This window comes from Scardinius erythrophthalmus (assembly GCF_964197995.2).
Source record: "Scardinius erythrophthalmus genome assembly, chromosome: 24".
NCBI classification, from domain to species: Eukaryota; Metazoa; Chordata; class Actinopteri; order Cypriniformes; family Leuciscidae; genus Scardinius; species Scardinius erythrophthalmus.
The window spans coordinates 21,992,437-22,011,221 of record NC_138244.1 but is presented as its reverse complement, the minus strand read 5'-3'; the positions used below and the strand labels follow the sequence as shown (position 1 = coordinate 22,011,221).

Genomic DNA, 18,785 nt, shown 5'->3' with positions numbered 1-18,785 from the left:
TTTAGGGGTAACCTGAGTTTAAACTCCTTGCTCAAAGACAGTGACCGTGACCGTGAAGTAGGACATGTTCCTGGATCATTTGTTGGTTTTGGAACAACACAGTCCAAACCTAACCTGAAATCAGAAGGAGATTATATAGTTTCAGTGTTAATTTCGCCAACAAAAGTTACGTTTTTTAAAGAATTTTTTACTTCATCGGAATGATAAGAAACTTGGTAAAGGTGAAAACCATGGACATGATTCGAAAAGGTTAAATGGTCACACTTCTATTGTTCGTGGTAAAAAATAAGCACATTGGAAATGAATGGGAGACGAAGTTCATCTAGTGGAAACATTTGGTACTACGCCCAAACAAAATCTTACTGAAAACTAATTTTTTGAGATATCAACCTCAAATTTGGAACATAGCTTGTTTAGATGTATGGCGTTGATTTTCCCAAATTTTTTGAGTAAAATGTGTTTTGGAAAATATATATTTCATATAAAGATTGAAAATCTTTTTTTGCAATTTTCACAGCAATAAATGTAAAACTAACTTTTTCCAAGTTCACTTTTTAAACTTTTTTCACTTCAGCAATACTCTACCAAGGGCCCTATCTTGCACCCAGCGCAATTGACTTTGTACACCGACGCATGTATCATTCCTATTTTGCACCCGTGCAAAGCGCGCTTTTCCCTCCACAGAAGCACATCGCTAAACTAGGGAATGAACTTGCGCTCCCTGGGCGGTTCAGCGCAAAAAAAGAGGCGTGTTCCGGCGCAAATGTTCCTTCATGCTATTTTGCAGGTTTAGAAAACAATTGCGCCACTAACCAGGAAAAAATAGTTTAAAGTCAGTGGCGCATTGCGTATGTTATTCATATGCTATTTTAAGGGCGCATGCTTGGCCATAATCAATGTAGCGTGTGCACAACGCGCATACACTTTGATTCTCTCATCTACACAGAAGCAGCAGTTTTCATTTTTTGCAAATCATACATTATTACGATAGATAGATAGATAGATAGATAGATAGATAGATAGATAGATAGATAGATAGATAGATAGATAGATAGATAGATAGATAGATAGATAGACAATTTATTATAAAAGCATACATCTAGCTTACAAATTTACCCAAATTATCATACGCCTGTTTAACCGAAGTTAATTTGGGTGGGTTTCTCCATCCCCAACGTCCCTGACGAGAGCGTTGCTCTCCTTGGCTGTGGACCGCTCCTGGCGCACGCCTAGCAAATCCGCCGTTACAATAGGAATCCGCTTTAGAAAAAGCGCGCCTGCTCTTAAAGGGAATGTGAGATGACGCTCTGATTGGTTTATTTCACGTGGACCGCTCCTGGCGCACGCCTGGCAAATCCGCCGTTACAATAGGAATCCGCTTTAGAAAAAGCGCGCCTGATCTTAAAGGGAATGTGAGATGACGCTCTGATTGGTTTATTTCACGTTACGCCCAAACCACACCTATGAATAATGAAGCTACTTCAGACCAACCCATTTTAGATTTGCGCCGGGCGCAAGAGTCATTTATCCCGCCGGGAAAATAGCAACAGCGCCAAGACCCGCCCACAAAGTTACTTGCGCTTTGCGCTTTGGCACTTGCGTTTCAGATCGTTAAAATAGGGCCCCAAGTGTCATCTTTAAAATGAGACCAAACAAGTCTTCGTTCCAAAGCATTAAAGATTTATGACAGTTTAAGTTGGAAATTTGATTTTCAGGTCCATGCTCAAAAAGTGAATAAATGGATAACTACAGCATATATAATCCATAAAATCCCCTAAAAATACAAAATATTAAAGAAAAAACATTATCAAACTAAAATATAGTACGTTCATTTCATTGAAAAAAACAAAAACAATTCTGTCATTTTTGACGGCCATGCAAAGAGCACCAGAGGGTTATGTGATCTCCGTTATTGTATACTTGAAGTTGTTCTCTTTTGTTTTCTAGGTTCTTGTTGCTCCGGTTACAGAGAAAGGGGCTTTACAAAGAGACATTTACCTGCCAGAGAGTGCCTTTCAGTGGCAGGACACTAACAATGCTCAAGTGTTTGATGGAGGGACGTTTCTGGAAAGTTACCCGGTCGGCCTTGGGGACGTGCCAGTTTTTGTACGACGGAGATCCTGAGGCTTACTTACAACTTTTTTCTATTTTCTTTTGTGCTGATCTCAAATTGCACTTTCCATAAAGACCATTATCTGCGTCTCAAGGAATCTTGAGATTAGGTAGAAGATAATTTTACATTTGCACTTTAAAAATCAAAGTGATCTGTATTTTCTCATGATTTTTAGATCCCTCTCGTTTTTCTTCACCACATGTTTTGTTGTTTCATGAGATTTTTGGGGGGATTTTTACTTCTTCAGAATGCCGTTTACATTTGTTAAATTTATAAAAATCTTATAGCCTCTTAAAGTTAAATTGTTATCATGATATGGAGCTAGAAATCAAACCCTTTGCTTAAAAACAATCAATGGAATTTTACGAAGACCAAACAATCGAATGAAAATTGAGAAAGACTCTACAAGGACAAACCAATGCGCTAAATGGATGAAGATGAAAACCTTAAACATCACTCATCTCAGCTGGGTTTTTACTTGAACTTTGCTGAATACTTGCTGTAGCTTGTAATGTTTTAACTGTACCTCAAGTTCTCATGGTGTTTTTTTGATGCAAATTTTTCAGCATGAACTGTGAGAGAAGCACTTATTGATTGAGGAGACTGAAATTAAGGGCTTTTAACGTGAATAGCACAATCATTTTTTTTACTACATATACAAGAATATTGAAGATCAATCAATAGTAGTAGAATATGAGCCAATGGTAAATAATTTTTTTCATAGCTGTACAGTCTTAGTTTTAATGCAGAACACACAAGGACAAATTGTTTCTTCATAATGGTTGTTTTTGAGAGATTTTGATATTATGCTGATTTTAATAATTATTTGTTTAGATTCTTACAATTGACCAGATTAACCAATATGGTATTTCTAGATATTAATTAATTCATACTGTAGGACATTATTGAAGGTAGAATTAGAGTTTTGTATTTATATCACTTCAGACTAAACTTAATCATTCGTTGACGACGTCTGCCTTAACTCTAGAAAAACTTGTAGCGGCATTTGTACATTATGTGGTCATGTTTAAAATACCTGGTTTTATGAAATATAGTTGCTAATTGTTAGAAAGCTGAATTCCACCATTACAAATGATTTTACAGTCTGAGGGCAACATTTGTCCTGTAGAATTGTGGTTTAAAGTGCTCCTATTATGCAATATTAAAGGTTCCTAAATTCTTTTGGAGGTCTCCTACAATCGGTTTACATGCATCAGAAAAGGTCAAAAACACTTTCATTTTCTCATAATATACATTGCAGCATTGGCTCTTTTCTCTCATTGTCTGAAACAGCTCGATCAAGGATTCAGTCTAAACCCCTCCTTCCGAGAGCCTACTCTGTTCTGATTGGTCAGATGACCCAGTCTGCTGTGATTGGTCTTCTCTGTTCTGATTGGTCAAGTGACCCAGTCTGATGTGATTGGTCTACTCTGCTCTGATTGGTCAGATGGACTAGTCTGCTGTGATTGGTCTTCTCTGTTCTGATTGGTCAGATGACCCAGTCTGCTGTGATTGGTCTACTCTGCTCTGATTGGTCAGATGACCCAGTCTGCTGTGATTGGTCTTCTCTGTTCTGATTGGTCAGATGACCCAGTCTGCTGTGATTGGTCTACTCTGCTCTGATTGGTCAGACGGACTAGTCTGCTGTGATTGTTCTACTCTGTTCTGATTTGTCAGATGACCCAGCCTGCTGTGATTGGTCTACTCAGTCTGGTGTGTTTTTTCTACTCTACTCTGATTGGTCAGAAGACCCAGTCTGCTGTGATTGGTCTACTCTGCTCTGATTGGTCAGATGTCCCAGTTTGTTGTGATTGGTCTACTCTGCTCTGATTGGTCAGATGGCCCAGTCTGTTGTGATTAGTCTACTCTGCTCTGATTGGTCAAATGCCTCAATTGTGATTGATCTACTCTGCTCTGATTGGTCAGACGCCCCAGTCTGTTGTGATTGGTCTACTCTGCTCTGATTGGTCAGATGTCCCAGTCTGTTGTGATTGGTCTACTCTGCTCTGATTTCGGTTTTCAATCTAATCAAGTGTTTACAGGTCATATAGAATGGATTAGAAAAAGTATTTTCCCACCCCTCTCAAACCGATTACAATTTTAATCAGTTTGTGCACTTTAATTTCAATTGAGGTGCTTACAAGCAGCATTTTCATTCGGATTGGCCATTTTTAAATCGATTGTAATCGCAATTCAATGCTCCACGTAAACGGACAGTAAGGATGGCGACGATTTTACTGTATTAATTCGTGCATGAGTCCTCATCTTTTGGATGTGGATGCAAAGTAGATGTATCCTGGCTGGGTTTGCGGTATATTCTTAGGTTTTCTCCGGCCACATTTTAACCGGTCCAATCAGCGAACAGAGGGAGTGGCTGAGAACGTTGAGGTTGTGCGCTTGTTTGAGTTGTAGGGTTTACGTCACGACCAAACGTTAGCGATTGGTTATGACAGATCCAGAGTGGCTCTGGGCAGATCCAATAGTTTTAAACTTCAACAGAGTACCTGCCTTCAAGGAAGTTAACGCTTGTCAATGGAGACTGGCCAGACTCTCTGTACAAATGAAATGTACGAGAGTCTGGTAGGGCCAGGCTAAAGTGGATGTGCTTTCGCAAAGTAGAAAACAGCGACAACTACAGTGTTTGAGGGTCAAAGTAGATGTTCGCAGGCAGCCAACGAAGACCATAGGCTGGCATTATACAAGGGTGTTACAAACCTAGATTTGTAACAGAAAGTGAGACTTTTTCGGCACTTCCGAAATTGATTCTTTCTTTTAGGAGACAATCAATGTGTTGTGCACTTTGATCTTTAAAACTTTGGAGACCTTTTACATTCACAAATAGCTATGTTACACACTGCATGAATGGCAATATTCGAAAAAAGCATAATAGGGGCACTTTACCTGAGTTTGGCAAAATCCAGATGAACTTTTAAAATAATTTGATAGATGTGCTGCTACTCAGCTTGTGAATCTCTTGTCTTGACAAGGTCCAACCTTGGATCATTGGTCCCTGTGCTAAAACACTAAATCACAATCACCACCATGTGAATCTACAGTGCAGAGAGAGGAGAACTTGATCAGTATCACCTGATACGTGTGGCCTACTGGGAATGTCCTCTTAATCATCACTGTGATTTTGAATGTTTACTGTATCTGCAGGTTTCTCAGGTCAAAGATATCAAATCCAAAAGAAAGAAAATGTCTTACGCCCCAGCGCACTGTTAATGTCTTAATCTCTTGATGCTCTTTTCATTTGAGCTTTTACAGAAGAGACTAATTTTGATGATCTTATATAGAATGGTGTTTTGGGAGCCTTGTTTTGCTTGTATTTTATATTAAAATGCTACGCTATGAAAATGATATTCTGAAAAGTTCCCTGCTGAGCAATCTTTGACGTTTTCTTTTTAGAAATCAGGTGCCACAAGCCAATCAACAATATGCATATATCATATATGACTCAACTTTTCTGTCTTCTGTTAATCTGAAAAATAGAGATGTCAATCTGCAATAAAGTTTACATTTTGTTACTGTATAGGAGCCTGTTGTTTGCAAACTAAATCCTATGAAACCTGTCAAGATATTGTCCCATTCATTCTACCCCAAAGTCAAAAGAAATATAAGCCAATTTTGGGAAAATTTTGGGCTTTTCTGTTGTTGCTAAATATTCTCATTATTATAAATTGGGGAGGAAAATTTACTATTTAAAATGTTATGCTAACATGAGTATTATATGTGTAATTTTATGTAGATATATTACATAATATTGCATAGTATTATTAAATATCTAAACAATTTACACATTCAACGATTTAATCATTCAGGCGAAATATGTAAATAATAATGAGAATAACTGTGAAAATGGCACAATGCAAAATATAGGCAAAGGCTTCATTGCAGAATAGAATATAATTCATTCACTTAAGTCTCGAACACATAATTACCATATGCATAATATATGTATACAGTATGTGTAGAATTGCATGCAGATAGAAATACACCAATTTAGAGGTGTTGGAATTCCCACCTTTGTCATTGTAGAAGTAGCCAACATCTGACCCTTCAATAAACACAGGGATATTCAAGTAAGCCTCCACTCTCACAGTATCAGTGGCTCTGCTGACGATGAAAACCTGCACTAATTCCACTTAAACCCAATATAAATTATTTATAGTAGGAGCATGCATACAGAATCATTTGGAAAACACATGCAGGGAGCCCTACCTATTCCATTACAGGCATAGGTAAAAAAGAGACGTGTAAGAATAGTTTACCTATAAAATTTGCTCTGCTGGTGTTTCACGAGTTCATCAGATAAAAGTCACATCATACAGCTAACTATAAATGTCTTTCCTCAGACTCCACAGCTGCACACAAACTACACTAGTTGTGAAATTGTGGGCTGAGGCTACTTTTAAAATAGTCTGTTAAAGTGAAAAAGTTTCGTATGAAAAGTTTTTTTTAACTAGTGTGAAAAGTGTGTGGCATCTGATAATAGTCGAGATGTGGTTTGGAGAACTTTCTGTGTTTTGAATAACAGCATGCAATAGACCAAACATTTTTTTGAGGTAGTACGCACATTAAACGTGCTTTCAGTCGTCTATGGCATGGCATTGCTGTTGGTTGGTGTATTTTAACTACCTGTACCTGTACCACAATGGACGCTTACATTTTACATTTATGCATTTGGCAGACGCTTTTATCCAAAGTGACTTACATTGCATTTCAAAGAACACATTTACATTCTTATCAGTTCTTGCTTTCCCTGGGATTCGAACCCATGACCTTGGTGTTACAAGTGCCAATGCTCTGCTGTTTGAGCTACAGGTTCAGCACGATCATCTTTGAGTTGTATGTAAATTACACTGAGAGTACTAGTCTTAAAGAGCGATCAATACCGACCCTTTTCACAGACTCTGATTATGCGTTTCCACATCACATTTATAGCTAATCTAGTAAAGTTTTTCATATTTTCATTAAAAAGTGAATACTTTACTTTGTGTTAGGCTGAAATTACCTTAGTCAATGACAAACAAAAAATGAATGCTGCTGTGAGGATGTTTCTTCAAATACAGCGGCTCAAATACCCGCCCCCCCCCCCCCCACGATAATAAGGGGTGACCCGAGCTGTGCAATACATAATTAAAACACTTTTTATAGAAATGTATTACGCCTGTATGCGATTTGGATGACTTTTATAAAAACTTAATAAGGGGAAAACACACTGAATGCACCTTTAAGAATAGTAGCCTACCTATAAACATCCTCCATATTTAGGCTGAAAGTGTTGATGGTCTTGGCAGACAAGAACGCAATCCCCGAAATATAAGCTGCTGTGGAAATGGGTTATTGAATGTCTTCACTGGGAGTAACACTGTAGAGAAAATGTGTGTGCTTCCTGTTTTGCACTTATGAGATATTTGTCACCTTGCAATGGTTTTAAGAGTCTGCCTGATATACGGTATCTGAGGACCAACAGAATATCCTTTAAGACCCACAGCTAGCAGGGTGGTACAACTGTCTATGCGTTAGAAATAAGATGCAGGATACTATTAGGATTACCGGTACACCTATAGGAACTGACCTTTTATATAGTTCCCTTTACTTGAATGCTTCCATGTATTGACAAATGAGAAGCGGCAATCTTGCAGGAAATTTGACTGGGAATATTACTTAGGCCTACTTGAGTCATACCTTTTTATTCAGTGTTAAAAGAATGTTCTGGGGTTAATCTTGAATCAACTTGAATTAAAAAAATAAAATGAAATTGTGTATCTACAGTTGTGATTTCCAGTACAACCAATGATTTTGCTCCTAATAAAGGTTTTCCAAAGATTAGTGGAAACAATGTGGAAAAGAAAATAAGACATATAAAGTGTGACAAAAATATATAAATATTAAGATGTCACTTTGATGGTCAGCCTATTTGTTGTGTAATATGATATAAATATACTAACTTATATATTACAGTTGTGTTATATAATAGGACAATACACTAACCTACTAATATATTACAACATATTATATACTTTGGTACATAAAACATTTAAAGGAATAAAGCACATATATAATAACCCTTTTTCTGTTTGTCACACCAAAGGACACTGTGGTGAAAGTGGGCATTCTAAGAAGAGGGCAGAGTGTGGATTTATATGTAGGTTACAGTTGACAAACATAGATACATGTATGGCCCTGCAGCTATTTTACAGAGCAAAAACATAATTGCGTAGAGATTTCACGCCAAAAAGCCCTCCACAGACTGTGATTAAATATGAACATATTACATGTTCAAGAGACGCCATCTACTGGAGAAACAAATAACATGCTTAATAAACAGCTTTAACAAATACATAGATAGGCCTACATTTTAGACTGGGTCACCACCACTCTTTTCAAATTATCATTAGTTTTATGTACAAACAATATTTGTATTGAATTTCAATTTTCAACCAAACAAAGGACGGACAGTTGTCTGGCTATCACCAGACCAAGCTCAATCTTTTAAGATTGAACATTGGTCTGGGGAGTCTGCTCTGTATTTTCTACTGCACAAGAGGCAAGATCAACGGGCATAGTTCAAATGACTCTGTACACAATTAGTCCTTCAACCAATCAGACCAACGATCCGGGTGACGTACTTTGCAGAGCTACGCGAAAACTCCAGGCAAGAAATGTGTCAACAAATATGTTGATCAGCGGTTTGCAGATGCAACAATGGCATCGAGCGATTTTTGCAGGTTAGGCAAAAAAAAAAACATGAAAGTTAGTGCTATTTACACCCACTCGAGCGATTTGTTTTCTAAAAAGAAACCATTGAGCATCGTCGAGAGGTTAAAAGGAATTGGACAGAGCTGTAACGGCTCTGGAATTGGATTGGATAAACCCGCCAATTGCGCGCTAGGTGGATAGGCCAGTTTGTGATTGGTTCCCGCAAATTTGTAAAGGAAGCAGCAGAGATAAATGTACAGGTTTCCAGCCTGAGCTGCATGGCGAAATCAAATCGCCGGCAGATCGGGCTGGGTTTACCCGAGACGGACGGACTATAACCCGAATAAAACTCATGCATTCAGATGCTGGGAGAACATGTCCTTGCATACTTCGGATGTCTGCCTGTTAATGAGAAGGTTCTCCAATTTGATGTCACAGTGGAAACAGCACATGTGCGTTGCTTAATCGTCACATGACTCGCTAGCCCCTCTTCGAGGCTTCCACTGCGACGCCTCAGGAAGTCAACTAAATTCTAACAGGGAGAGGAACATTCGAGGACCATGAAAAAAGGGTCTGGGTGGTCCTGCCAGTCCAGCAGCAGATCTCTGGCATGCCTGGGCCTTTATTTGCCAGTATTGTGAGGGCGATCTTCTATGGAAAGGGTTTGGCGTTAGGCATCTAACTTTTATCATGGTTAGATAGAGGTGGTTTCTTAAATAGGGATTTATCCCAGTCTTAGACCTCTTTGTTAATTGTAAAAAAAAAAAAAAAAAAAAAAATGTCTGTGATTGTTAATATGAGATGTTTTATATTTTTTTGGATAGTCCAGTCTACTTACCAGGAACACACATTCCATGTCTTTGGTCTTCGTGATGTATTTTAGGGCCATCTGATCAGCAAAACAAGCAATTAACTTGGAGACTACACTAGGAGACTTTAAAGTGATGTCAGAAGGATGAGATAAGACAATTGCTTTCTAGATCAGGTTTCACATATATTTACTTGCTTTAAGATCACCATGCCAAAACCAGCTTGCCCCAGCTGGTTGCCCATAGTGTAGCAGCTGAAGATGTAGTCTATTAAAAGATGAAACACACTATATTGAGAAAAGTTTTGGGACGTCTGCCTTTACATGCACATGAACTTTAATGACATCACATTCTTAATCCGTAGGGTTTAATATGGAGTTGGCCCATCCTTTGCCGCTATAACAGCATCAGCTCTTCTGGGAAGGCTGTCCACAAGGTTTAGGAGTGTGTTTATGGGTTTTTTTGACCATTCTTCTAGAAGCGCATTTGTGAGGTCAGGCACTGATGTCGGACGAGAAGGCCTCCGCTCTAATTCATCCCAAAGCTGTTCTATCGGGTTGAGGTCAGGACTCTGTGCAGGCCAGTCAAGTTCCTCCACACCAAACTCGCTCATCCATGTCTTTATGGACCTTGCTTTGTGCACTGGTGCACAGTCATGTTGGAACAGGAGCATCCCCAAACTGTTCCCACAAAGTTGGGAGCATGAAATTGTCCAAAATGTCTTGGTATGCTGAAGCATTAAGAGTTCCTTTCCCTGGAACTAAGGGCCCAACGCACTGTTCTTGACCTAATCTGAAGGCCACACGAAGTTTGGAGGTCTGTAGCTATTGACTCTACAGAAATTTGCCGACTTCTGAGCACTGTGAGCCTTAGCATGTGCTGACCCTGCTCTGTGATTTTACATGGCCTACCACTTCGTGACTGAGTTGCTGTTTTTCCGAATTGCTTCCACTTTGTTATAATACCACTAACAGTTGACCGTAGAATATTTAGTAGAGATGAAATTTCACAAATGGACTTATTGCACATTTGGCAACCTATCACAAGAATTAATTGAGCTCCTGAGAGCGCCTCATTTTTCAGAAATGTTTGTAAAAGCAGTCTGCATGCCTAGGTGATTAAAATCTTCAAGTCTGTGGCCAGCCATAGGTGTGTTGTGTTTGACTTTGGCTGTGACTGGACGTAACCGATTGGTGAGATTTGCCGCTTCATGTAGCAACAGAAACACTTTAATACTTTATGCACTGTGTACAGTGCCTGTACAAGAAAAAATCCTTCAACAATAGCCTGGGCCGCACGCATGGTTTTACAGAGCCCCTAAAGGGACATGGTGGTGGGCATGGCTGGACTGGCCATTGGGCATACCGGGCATTTTCCTGGTGGGCCGACGTGCTCTTGGTCTTTCTTCATGTTTCTTTGACAAATATCAGTGTCTCAGTCTCACGCACGCTGCACGCGAGTTAACCACGCCTACTTATTTACATGTCGCGGTATACACGGAATAAAAAAATCTGTTACGGTTGACATTTTCTTACGTGGTAACGATATATACCGTCATACTGCCCAGCCCTACTTATGTGGTAAATAAAGTTATGCTAGCTTATTTAGGATCTAACTTATCAGCTTGCTATCTACTAGATGAATACATTTGTTTGTGATATTTGCAATTTAAACATTTAATAAATATATTTCCCCATAATATCATCAAAACTTACTTCACTTTGTTTAGTCCACAGGCTCAAATGTGGCCTTCAATAGTCTTGTGCTTTGGGCTTCTGTACATGTGATGGAGGCATGCACAGTGCCAGTAGGGGGTGTGGTCTCAATAGCCATGCAGTAAGCAGTGTGCTATGTGCATGTGATTGAGGAATGGCATGGATATTCAAGTGTATTTGAATGGCATCTGTTTGTTTTAGTCAAGATTATGCTAAAATATACTTTCCTCAACTATATTTAAGTTCCCTATGAAGAGCCAACCTGCAAATTTGAAAGTTCCCAGTTTATTCCCGTTTATTCCCATAAATTCCTGTTAATTCCCTTAAATTACCATTAATTCCCATGGAAAGTTTCCATCTTTGAAAATTCCCATAATTTTGCAACCCTATCGGCGGCCCATTCGGTTTGTTTTGTTTTGCTTAATTGGCGGCGCTGGGTTTGTGCCAGTGTAATGCATTGGTCAAAAAAAGTCAGTGTTAGTTTTTTTTTTTGACAGACCAGCCCCTGAAACACGTAGATCAGCGGCCCATTGGCTCTTTTCTTGACTGACACTGGGCTGGCCCAATCACAACTTTAAACGAGTGAGCGAGCGTGCAGCAGTGTCAGTGTGTATCTGTCAAAATAGTCAGCGAGACGGAGAAGAAACGCAAGAAATGTGCAGAGAAATAGCGTGAAAAAATTGAAACAGGCCCTTAAAGCAGACACTGTAAACTGTGTCAAAATGTTTTCTGACCTTCATCAGCTCCTGTGATGATGAGGATAGTGAGGAGGATCAGGAGAGAGATGAGAAAGTGTAGCCTGCGGTAAGCAGAATGTCTCGGGTTACGTATGTAACCCTTGTTCCCTGAGAAAGGGAACGAGACACTGCGTTGGTGACGACACTAGAGGTGCGTTCCATTCGACAGGGTCCATACGCAGTGTTCACTGCTCCCCTACTCCCTGAGCACGGTATATCAGTTGAAGTGGACTTCACTGACAATAACCGCTCATTTGAAACGCCCTGCAAACGTCATCAAAGAAAGTCAACAACGGAGTCGTGCAGATTATGATATAACAAAAATATATAGGACTACATCATATTTAAATTTTTATTATTATATTATATATTTACAATTATATTGCACTATTTTACAACTACCTAAAATAAAATCACTTTACTTTTTCACTTCACTTTACAAACTAGCTAAGCTGGCTGCATTCACTGAGGTAAATTATAATTATCAAAAATAGTATATGTGATATTCACAACAATAACCGTTAAAAATACTGTCATTTGTATAACAATGGCGAAATGTATGAATACTTACCATCGTTAGTTATGACCGTGATGATGGTGATGACGTGCGCGAAATGACAGTTGGGCGATCGTCGCTCTCCACTTCCTGTGAAGTGATGTATCGATGTTCCCTTATTCCCTATACCGTGTGCAGTGCCCTTCGAACTGAACATGTTCGAGGGAACTCGAACTGCGTCGGTGACAACACTAGGGGAACGAGATACCCACTATACCACAACGAACCCCGCTCATCCTAGTGTGAAGCTGTCTTCAGGCACAACTTAGGACGAAAGCACTCGTGCACCAGGTGTAGAGGGAAGGTCCAGACTGTAAAACCTCATGAATGTGTGCGGAGTGGCCCAGCCAGCCGCCTCACATATGTCATGGATAGAAACCCCTGAAAGGAGGGCTCTAGAGGACGCCATGCCTCTGGTGGAGTGAGCTCTCACGGCCATAGGTGAAGGCAATTTGCGCACCTGATAGGCCAGGGAAATAGTCTGAACGATCCAGTTGCTGATGGTCTGTTTAGAGGCGGGAAGCCCCTTCTTGGGCGACCCAAAACACACCAGCAACTGGTCTGACTTCCACCATGAGGAGGACCTCTGAATATAACACTGCAGTGCTCTGACAGGGCAGAGCAGATGAAGCCTCTCCTCATCCACCGTCACGTGAGGTGGAGGATGAAATGCCTGCAGAACCATAGGCCGTGCCACATTAGATGGCACCTTGGGCAAATAGCCGGGCCTGGGATACTTCTCTCTCCTCAGAGAAGTAATGGCCAACAAAAAGACCACCTTAAACGAAAGGTTCTTGTCCTCAGCCGACTCCAGTGGTTCGAAGGGAGCCTCGGCCAGCCCTTCGAGAACCACTGCCAGGTCCCAAGAGGGAACTCTGGTGCGAGTCGCAGGTCTCATCCTCCAGGCTCCACGTAGGAAGCGTACGACCAAGTGATGCCTCCCCAGCGGGCCATCACTCAGAGGAGCGTGGAAAGCCGCAATGGCAGCCACATAAACCTTGAGTGTGGACGGGGTAAGCCCGGCAGAAAAGCGGTCTTGGAGAAACTCCAGTACTGAAGCCACTGGGCAGTTAACTGGGTCCAAATCACGCTCTCTGCACCAAACGGAAAATACATTCCACTTAAGGCCGTATAACTTCCTCGTGGAGGGAGCTCTGGAAGTTAATATGGTCTCGACCACTCCAGCTGACAGGCCGGCTTCTAGGTACTGTGCCCCCTCAGGGGCCAGACCCACAGTTTCCACAACTCGGGTCGAGGGTGGAGAACTGAGCCCTCCGCCTGGGACAGCAAGTCCCTCCTCAGAGGGATCTGCCATGGCGGGCCTGCCAGGAGTGAAATGATGTCCGAAAACCATACTCGGGCCGGCCAAAACGGGGCTACTAAAAGTAGACTGACTCTGTCTCGACGGACCCTTTCCAGAACTGCTGGGAGCAGAGCGATCGGGGGAAATGCGTACAGACGCAGCCTCGGCCACGTCTGCATCATGGCGTCCAGCCCCAGCGGAGCTGGATGCCTGAGAGAGAACCACAGTGGACAGTGGGACGTCTCTTGAGACGCGAAAAGATCCACTTCCACTGGGCCAAATCTCACGCACATGGCTTCCACCACCTCTGGGTGGAGTCGCCACTCCCCGGGCCTCAGCCCCTGCCTCGACAGGACGTCTGCTCCCTGATTCTGGTCCCCCGGGACATACATCGCCCTGAGAGACGATAGTCTCCGCTGGGACCACAGGAGGATGTGATGCGCCAGTCTGCACAGAGGGCGCGACCTCAGACCCCCCTGGCGGTTCAAATAAGACACCACCGACATGTTGTCGGTTCTCACAAGGACATGGCGACCATGGAGGTCTGGCAGGAAGCTCCTCAGAGCCCGGAACACCGCCAACATTTCTAGGCAATTTATGTGCCAAGAGGAATGATGGTCCTGCCAGAGGCCTCTCGTAAAACGGCCGTCCATGACCGCGCCCCAGCCCGTGAGGGAGGCGTCTGTCGAAATAGATACTCGGCTACATAACGCTCCCAAATTGGGACCCTGGGACAAGAACCAAGGCTTCTTCCAAATTGACAGGGAACGAAGGCATCTGCGCGTAACCCTTATCAAGCGGAATGGGTTTCCCCTCGGGGAAAACCCCTTGGTTCTCAACCACCACTGTAAAGCTCTCATGTGTAGCAGGCCAGAAGGTATCACGCTGGACGCTGCTGCCATGAGACCCAACACTCTCTGAAAGTGTTTGACAGTGACGGCTTGGCCTAGCTTTAATCTGGACACGGTGGTCAGGATAGACTCGATCCGAGCAGGAGACAACTGAGCCCGCATCGTGACCGAGTCCCACACCACTCCCAGGAACGTGGTTCTCTGGGCTGGTGTCAACACGCTTTTCTTCGTGTTGAGTCTTAACCCCAGGCTCTGGATGCGGGCGAGGACGACATCTCGATGCCGAATCGCCAGCTCTCGCGACTGGGCCAATATTAACCAGTCGTCGATGTAATTGAGCACCCTGATGCCCTCGAGCCTCAGGGGTGCTAGAGCTGCATCCATACACTTGGTAAATGTGCGAGGGGAGAGTGCTAGGCCGAACGGAAGAACCCGATATTGGTAAGCTTCGCCCCCGAAAGCAAACCTCAGGAACTTCCTGTGAGATGGAAGGATGGAGATGTGGAAGTAGGCGTCCTTTAGATCTATCGTGACAAACCAATCCTCGGATTGAATTTGACTCACGATGATGGGAATAGTGAGCATCTTGAACCTGAACCTCCTCAGAGACCGATTCAGATGCCTCAGATCTAAAATTGGACGCAACCCTCCATCCTTCTTTGGAACTATGAAGTACCGGCTGTAGAACCCGGACTCCCTGACTGGTGGGGGAACACACTCTATAGCCCCTTTTCCCAGCAGCAAGTGAACTTCCTGTTCCAACACTGGACCCTGCTCTGGGTGCACTGAAGTCCAGACCACCCCGTTGAATTTTGGTGGGCGGACCCGGAACTGCAGTCTGTACCCAGTTCTTACAGTGCGCAGGACCCAAGGAGAAATGTTCGCGAGGTTTTGCCATGCCTCTGCGAAATTCACCAAGGGAACCAGCCCCTCGGTGCTGGTGTCCAATGTTTTGTGCAGGTCTTTGACGGCCCCCTGAAGCGGAGAACCGGCAGGGGAGAACCGACAATGACACACAGTGTGCGAACCCGAACACTGACTGACTGCAATCCTTTGGGGCAGACAGACCAGTGTGTGCTCGCTGGGAGCTAGCGTGTCCCGAAGCGTCAAAGACGGCGTGATACTGACGCCAGCTTCCCGAGGGCCCAGCGAGAGAGGGGACCACAATCGCTCTCTCTCGGGGGGGGGGGGGGCCCTTTGAGGTCTCATAAAAGCTAGGACCTCTTTCCCTTAGCCTTCCTGGACTGAAGGACGGTCCTCAGATCCGTCCTCTCAGGGGGCTGCGGGTACGAGCGACGTCTAGAGTCCCAAGCTTTTTTAGGGGGAGCTCTAGAGGCGACACTCGCTTTCTGTGCCTGGCGATGAGAGGAACTGGCAGACAGCTGTGGCTGTTCTCTAGCAGCCGCCCTCCTGGACCTTGAACGGCGAGGGAGATATTGTTTAAAAGCTTCGCCCTGCTTCTTAACATCCTGAAACCTGTCAACCACGGTGTTGACAGCTTCTCCAAACAGACCCGAGGTTGAAACAGGCGCATCAAGTAGGAAGGCCCTGTCCTTCTCCTTAATGCCAGATAGGTTGAGCCACAGATGTCTCTCCGTGGTTACCAGGGCTGACATGGAGCGACCGATGGCACGGGCCGTCTCCTTGGTAACCCGGAGGGACAAATCTGTGGCTCTGCGAAGCTCCGCAATATCCTCACCCGAGGGACCCTCGCCTTGGTCCATATCCCTCAACAGGTCGGCCTGGTATGCCTGCAAAATGGCCATTGTGTGCAGGCTCGCACCAGCCCGACCTGCCGCCATATACGCTCTGCCCACCAAAGCTGATGTGGTGCGGCAAGGCTTAGAAGGCAGCGCCGGTGTCTTCAGGGATGACGCGAGGTCGGGTGAAAGGTAGCTAGCTAGTGCTTCCTCAACCCGAGGCATTATCCCGTATCCCTTATCCCTAACCCCCACAATATTACTGTAATTTAAAATCGGGGGGTTAGACAGGCGTGCAGAGAGAGGCCTGTTCCAGGATTTACACAACTCATTGTGTAAATCCGGGAAGAAAGGGAGAGACCGGCGTGAAGGTTGCGTGCGGGGCTGTAGGAAGCGCTCATCAAGCTTGCTTTTAGGACACACTTCCTGCCGTTCTTGTGGCCAAGAAATATCAAGCTTGGCCACAGCCCGCGTTAAAACCTCCACTAACTCACCATAGCTGGGTGCAGGCTGAACAGTATCATGTCTTTCATTTGGATCCCCCCCCTCAACATTAAGCACATCTAATTCCTCGGAATCAGAGAGGTGTAAAACTGGGTCATCACCCCGAGCGGGAGAAGCCGCGGGCCAGGCTCCCGAGCGGGGAATAGGGGAACCTGAGCTCTCAGACGAAGAGTGGGAAAGTGCCTCGGCAGTCCCACTGTCGTCTAAAAGATCTCTCTGCGATCCCCACGATGCAAGGTGCCGCATTGCCTCGGCAAACAAAGCCAACCGAGAATGCAGCACTCTCACTGACATAGACTCACAGTAAGCGCAAGCAGCCCCCTTGAGAGCTGCTTGAGCGTGCTGCCTTCCCAGACAAGACACACACATTTCGTGTGTATCCCCAGCCGTGAGAAAGCGTGGGCATGGGAACACACATTTTGTAAACCGTTCGCTTGCCATGATGAGACGAAATATAGGACAAGATTCGCTAGTTCAAACACACACACAAGCGCTTGCTGAATAGCAAAAAGCTGACATTTCTGTGTGCCGGCGTGCTTTTGTATACATCCGCTTATGCCGTCACACGCTACGTCATCACGCAACGCCAATAGGATTGGATTCGGTTTCATTCATAAATTCAGACGCGCTACACTGAAGGGCGTTCCCCTAGTGTCGTCACCGACGCAGTTCGAGTTCCCTCGAAAGGGAACTACTTTCAAAACACTTAGGCTATGTCATGAGTGTAGGAACCCATATTACCCAGTTACAGATTATTTCCACATCTGCAACGTTGACGATTACCGCAATTCACTATAAATTTAATGAGAGGCGTTTGTAAACCATGTTTTCCGCCAAAATAAAAGCTTGATGCAGTTTGTGTCAAAATAAAAGATCATTCTCTTATCTCTTTCAAGTATAGAAATTGGTACAACACTAATTATGAAAGTTTCCTTTTTTTTGTGCATTTGTTTTACAAAATATGGCTATTACTGTCATACGATTAATGTTATAACTATTATTATGTAGTGTAATGTACATAGACACTGTAACTAAAAGAGGTTTGAATTTTTCTTTGTTTAATTTGCACACTGAATATGGGTTGAAGCTTTTAATTTTGAACTCTCAAAGTGCACCAGATTGATGAATTTAACCTTAAAATGCACACATTTTTTTCACGGGGGGGCATGTCCCCGAACCCCCCTAGAAGGACCGAGGTCCCACCACCATAGTTTTAACAAAAATCCTGTAAGAAACACTGGTATTGCTATGCCAATGCAGCTTATAGCTTGTTTCAGGATTCATCACTGTGGAGTATAGTTCAACTGTATTAATAAATGTCAAATTTTTACTTATTTCATCTGTTAACTTGTTCCTATACTCACTCATTACATGACATTAGTGGTTTTAATGAATAGGAGTTGGTATGCATATAATTAAGGGCGTGCAAAGATGGGTGGTGTTTATGATCATATAGTGGGCCGGTCTGGGCCAAAATGCCCGGGCCGATTTTTTGTCCCAGTCCAGCCTTGGTGGTGGGAGAAAAATATGAGAGGAGTAAAAATAATAAGTTGATACTTTTGCGTTCTCTCGCAAAATGTTTTCGTTCCCCTGAGAAACTTTGCGCTCTCTGGCAAAACCTTTTGAGCTCTTTGCAAGCGAACGCAAAGTTTCGCAGCTGAACGGAAAAGTTTTTGCGAGGGACCCCCAAAAATGTTACCCAAGTGTGGGGGGGAGGGGATCCACAAACCATGCCATATTATAAGAGATAAGTAAGCATTCTTTTAGATCTGAAAAATGGGATGTCCATTCA

General features: G+C 43.3%; 1 protein-coding gene across 1 annotated transcript in view; it reads left to right on the top strand.

The window, feature by feature from the left end:
• Positions 1-5,645, top strand: part of LOC308684363 (SITS-binding protein) — a 37,514-nt gene extending 31,869 nt beyond the window's left edge. Inside the window, exon 10 of the mRNA XM_081355534.1 lies at positions 1,948-5,645. Coding sequence (XP_081211660.1) covers positions 1,948-2,124 — 177 coding nt within the window. The 3' untranslated portion in view covers positions 2,125-5,645. The remainder of the gene's footprint in view (positions 1-1,947) is intronic.
• The last annotated feature ends 13,140 nt before the right edge of the window (positions 5,646-18,785 follow it).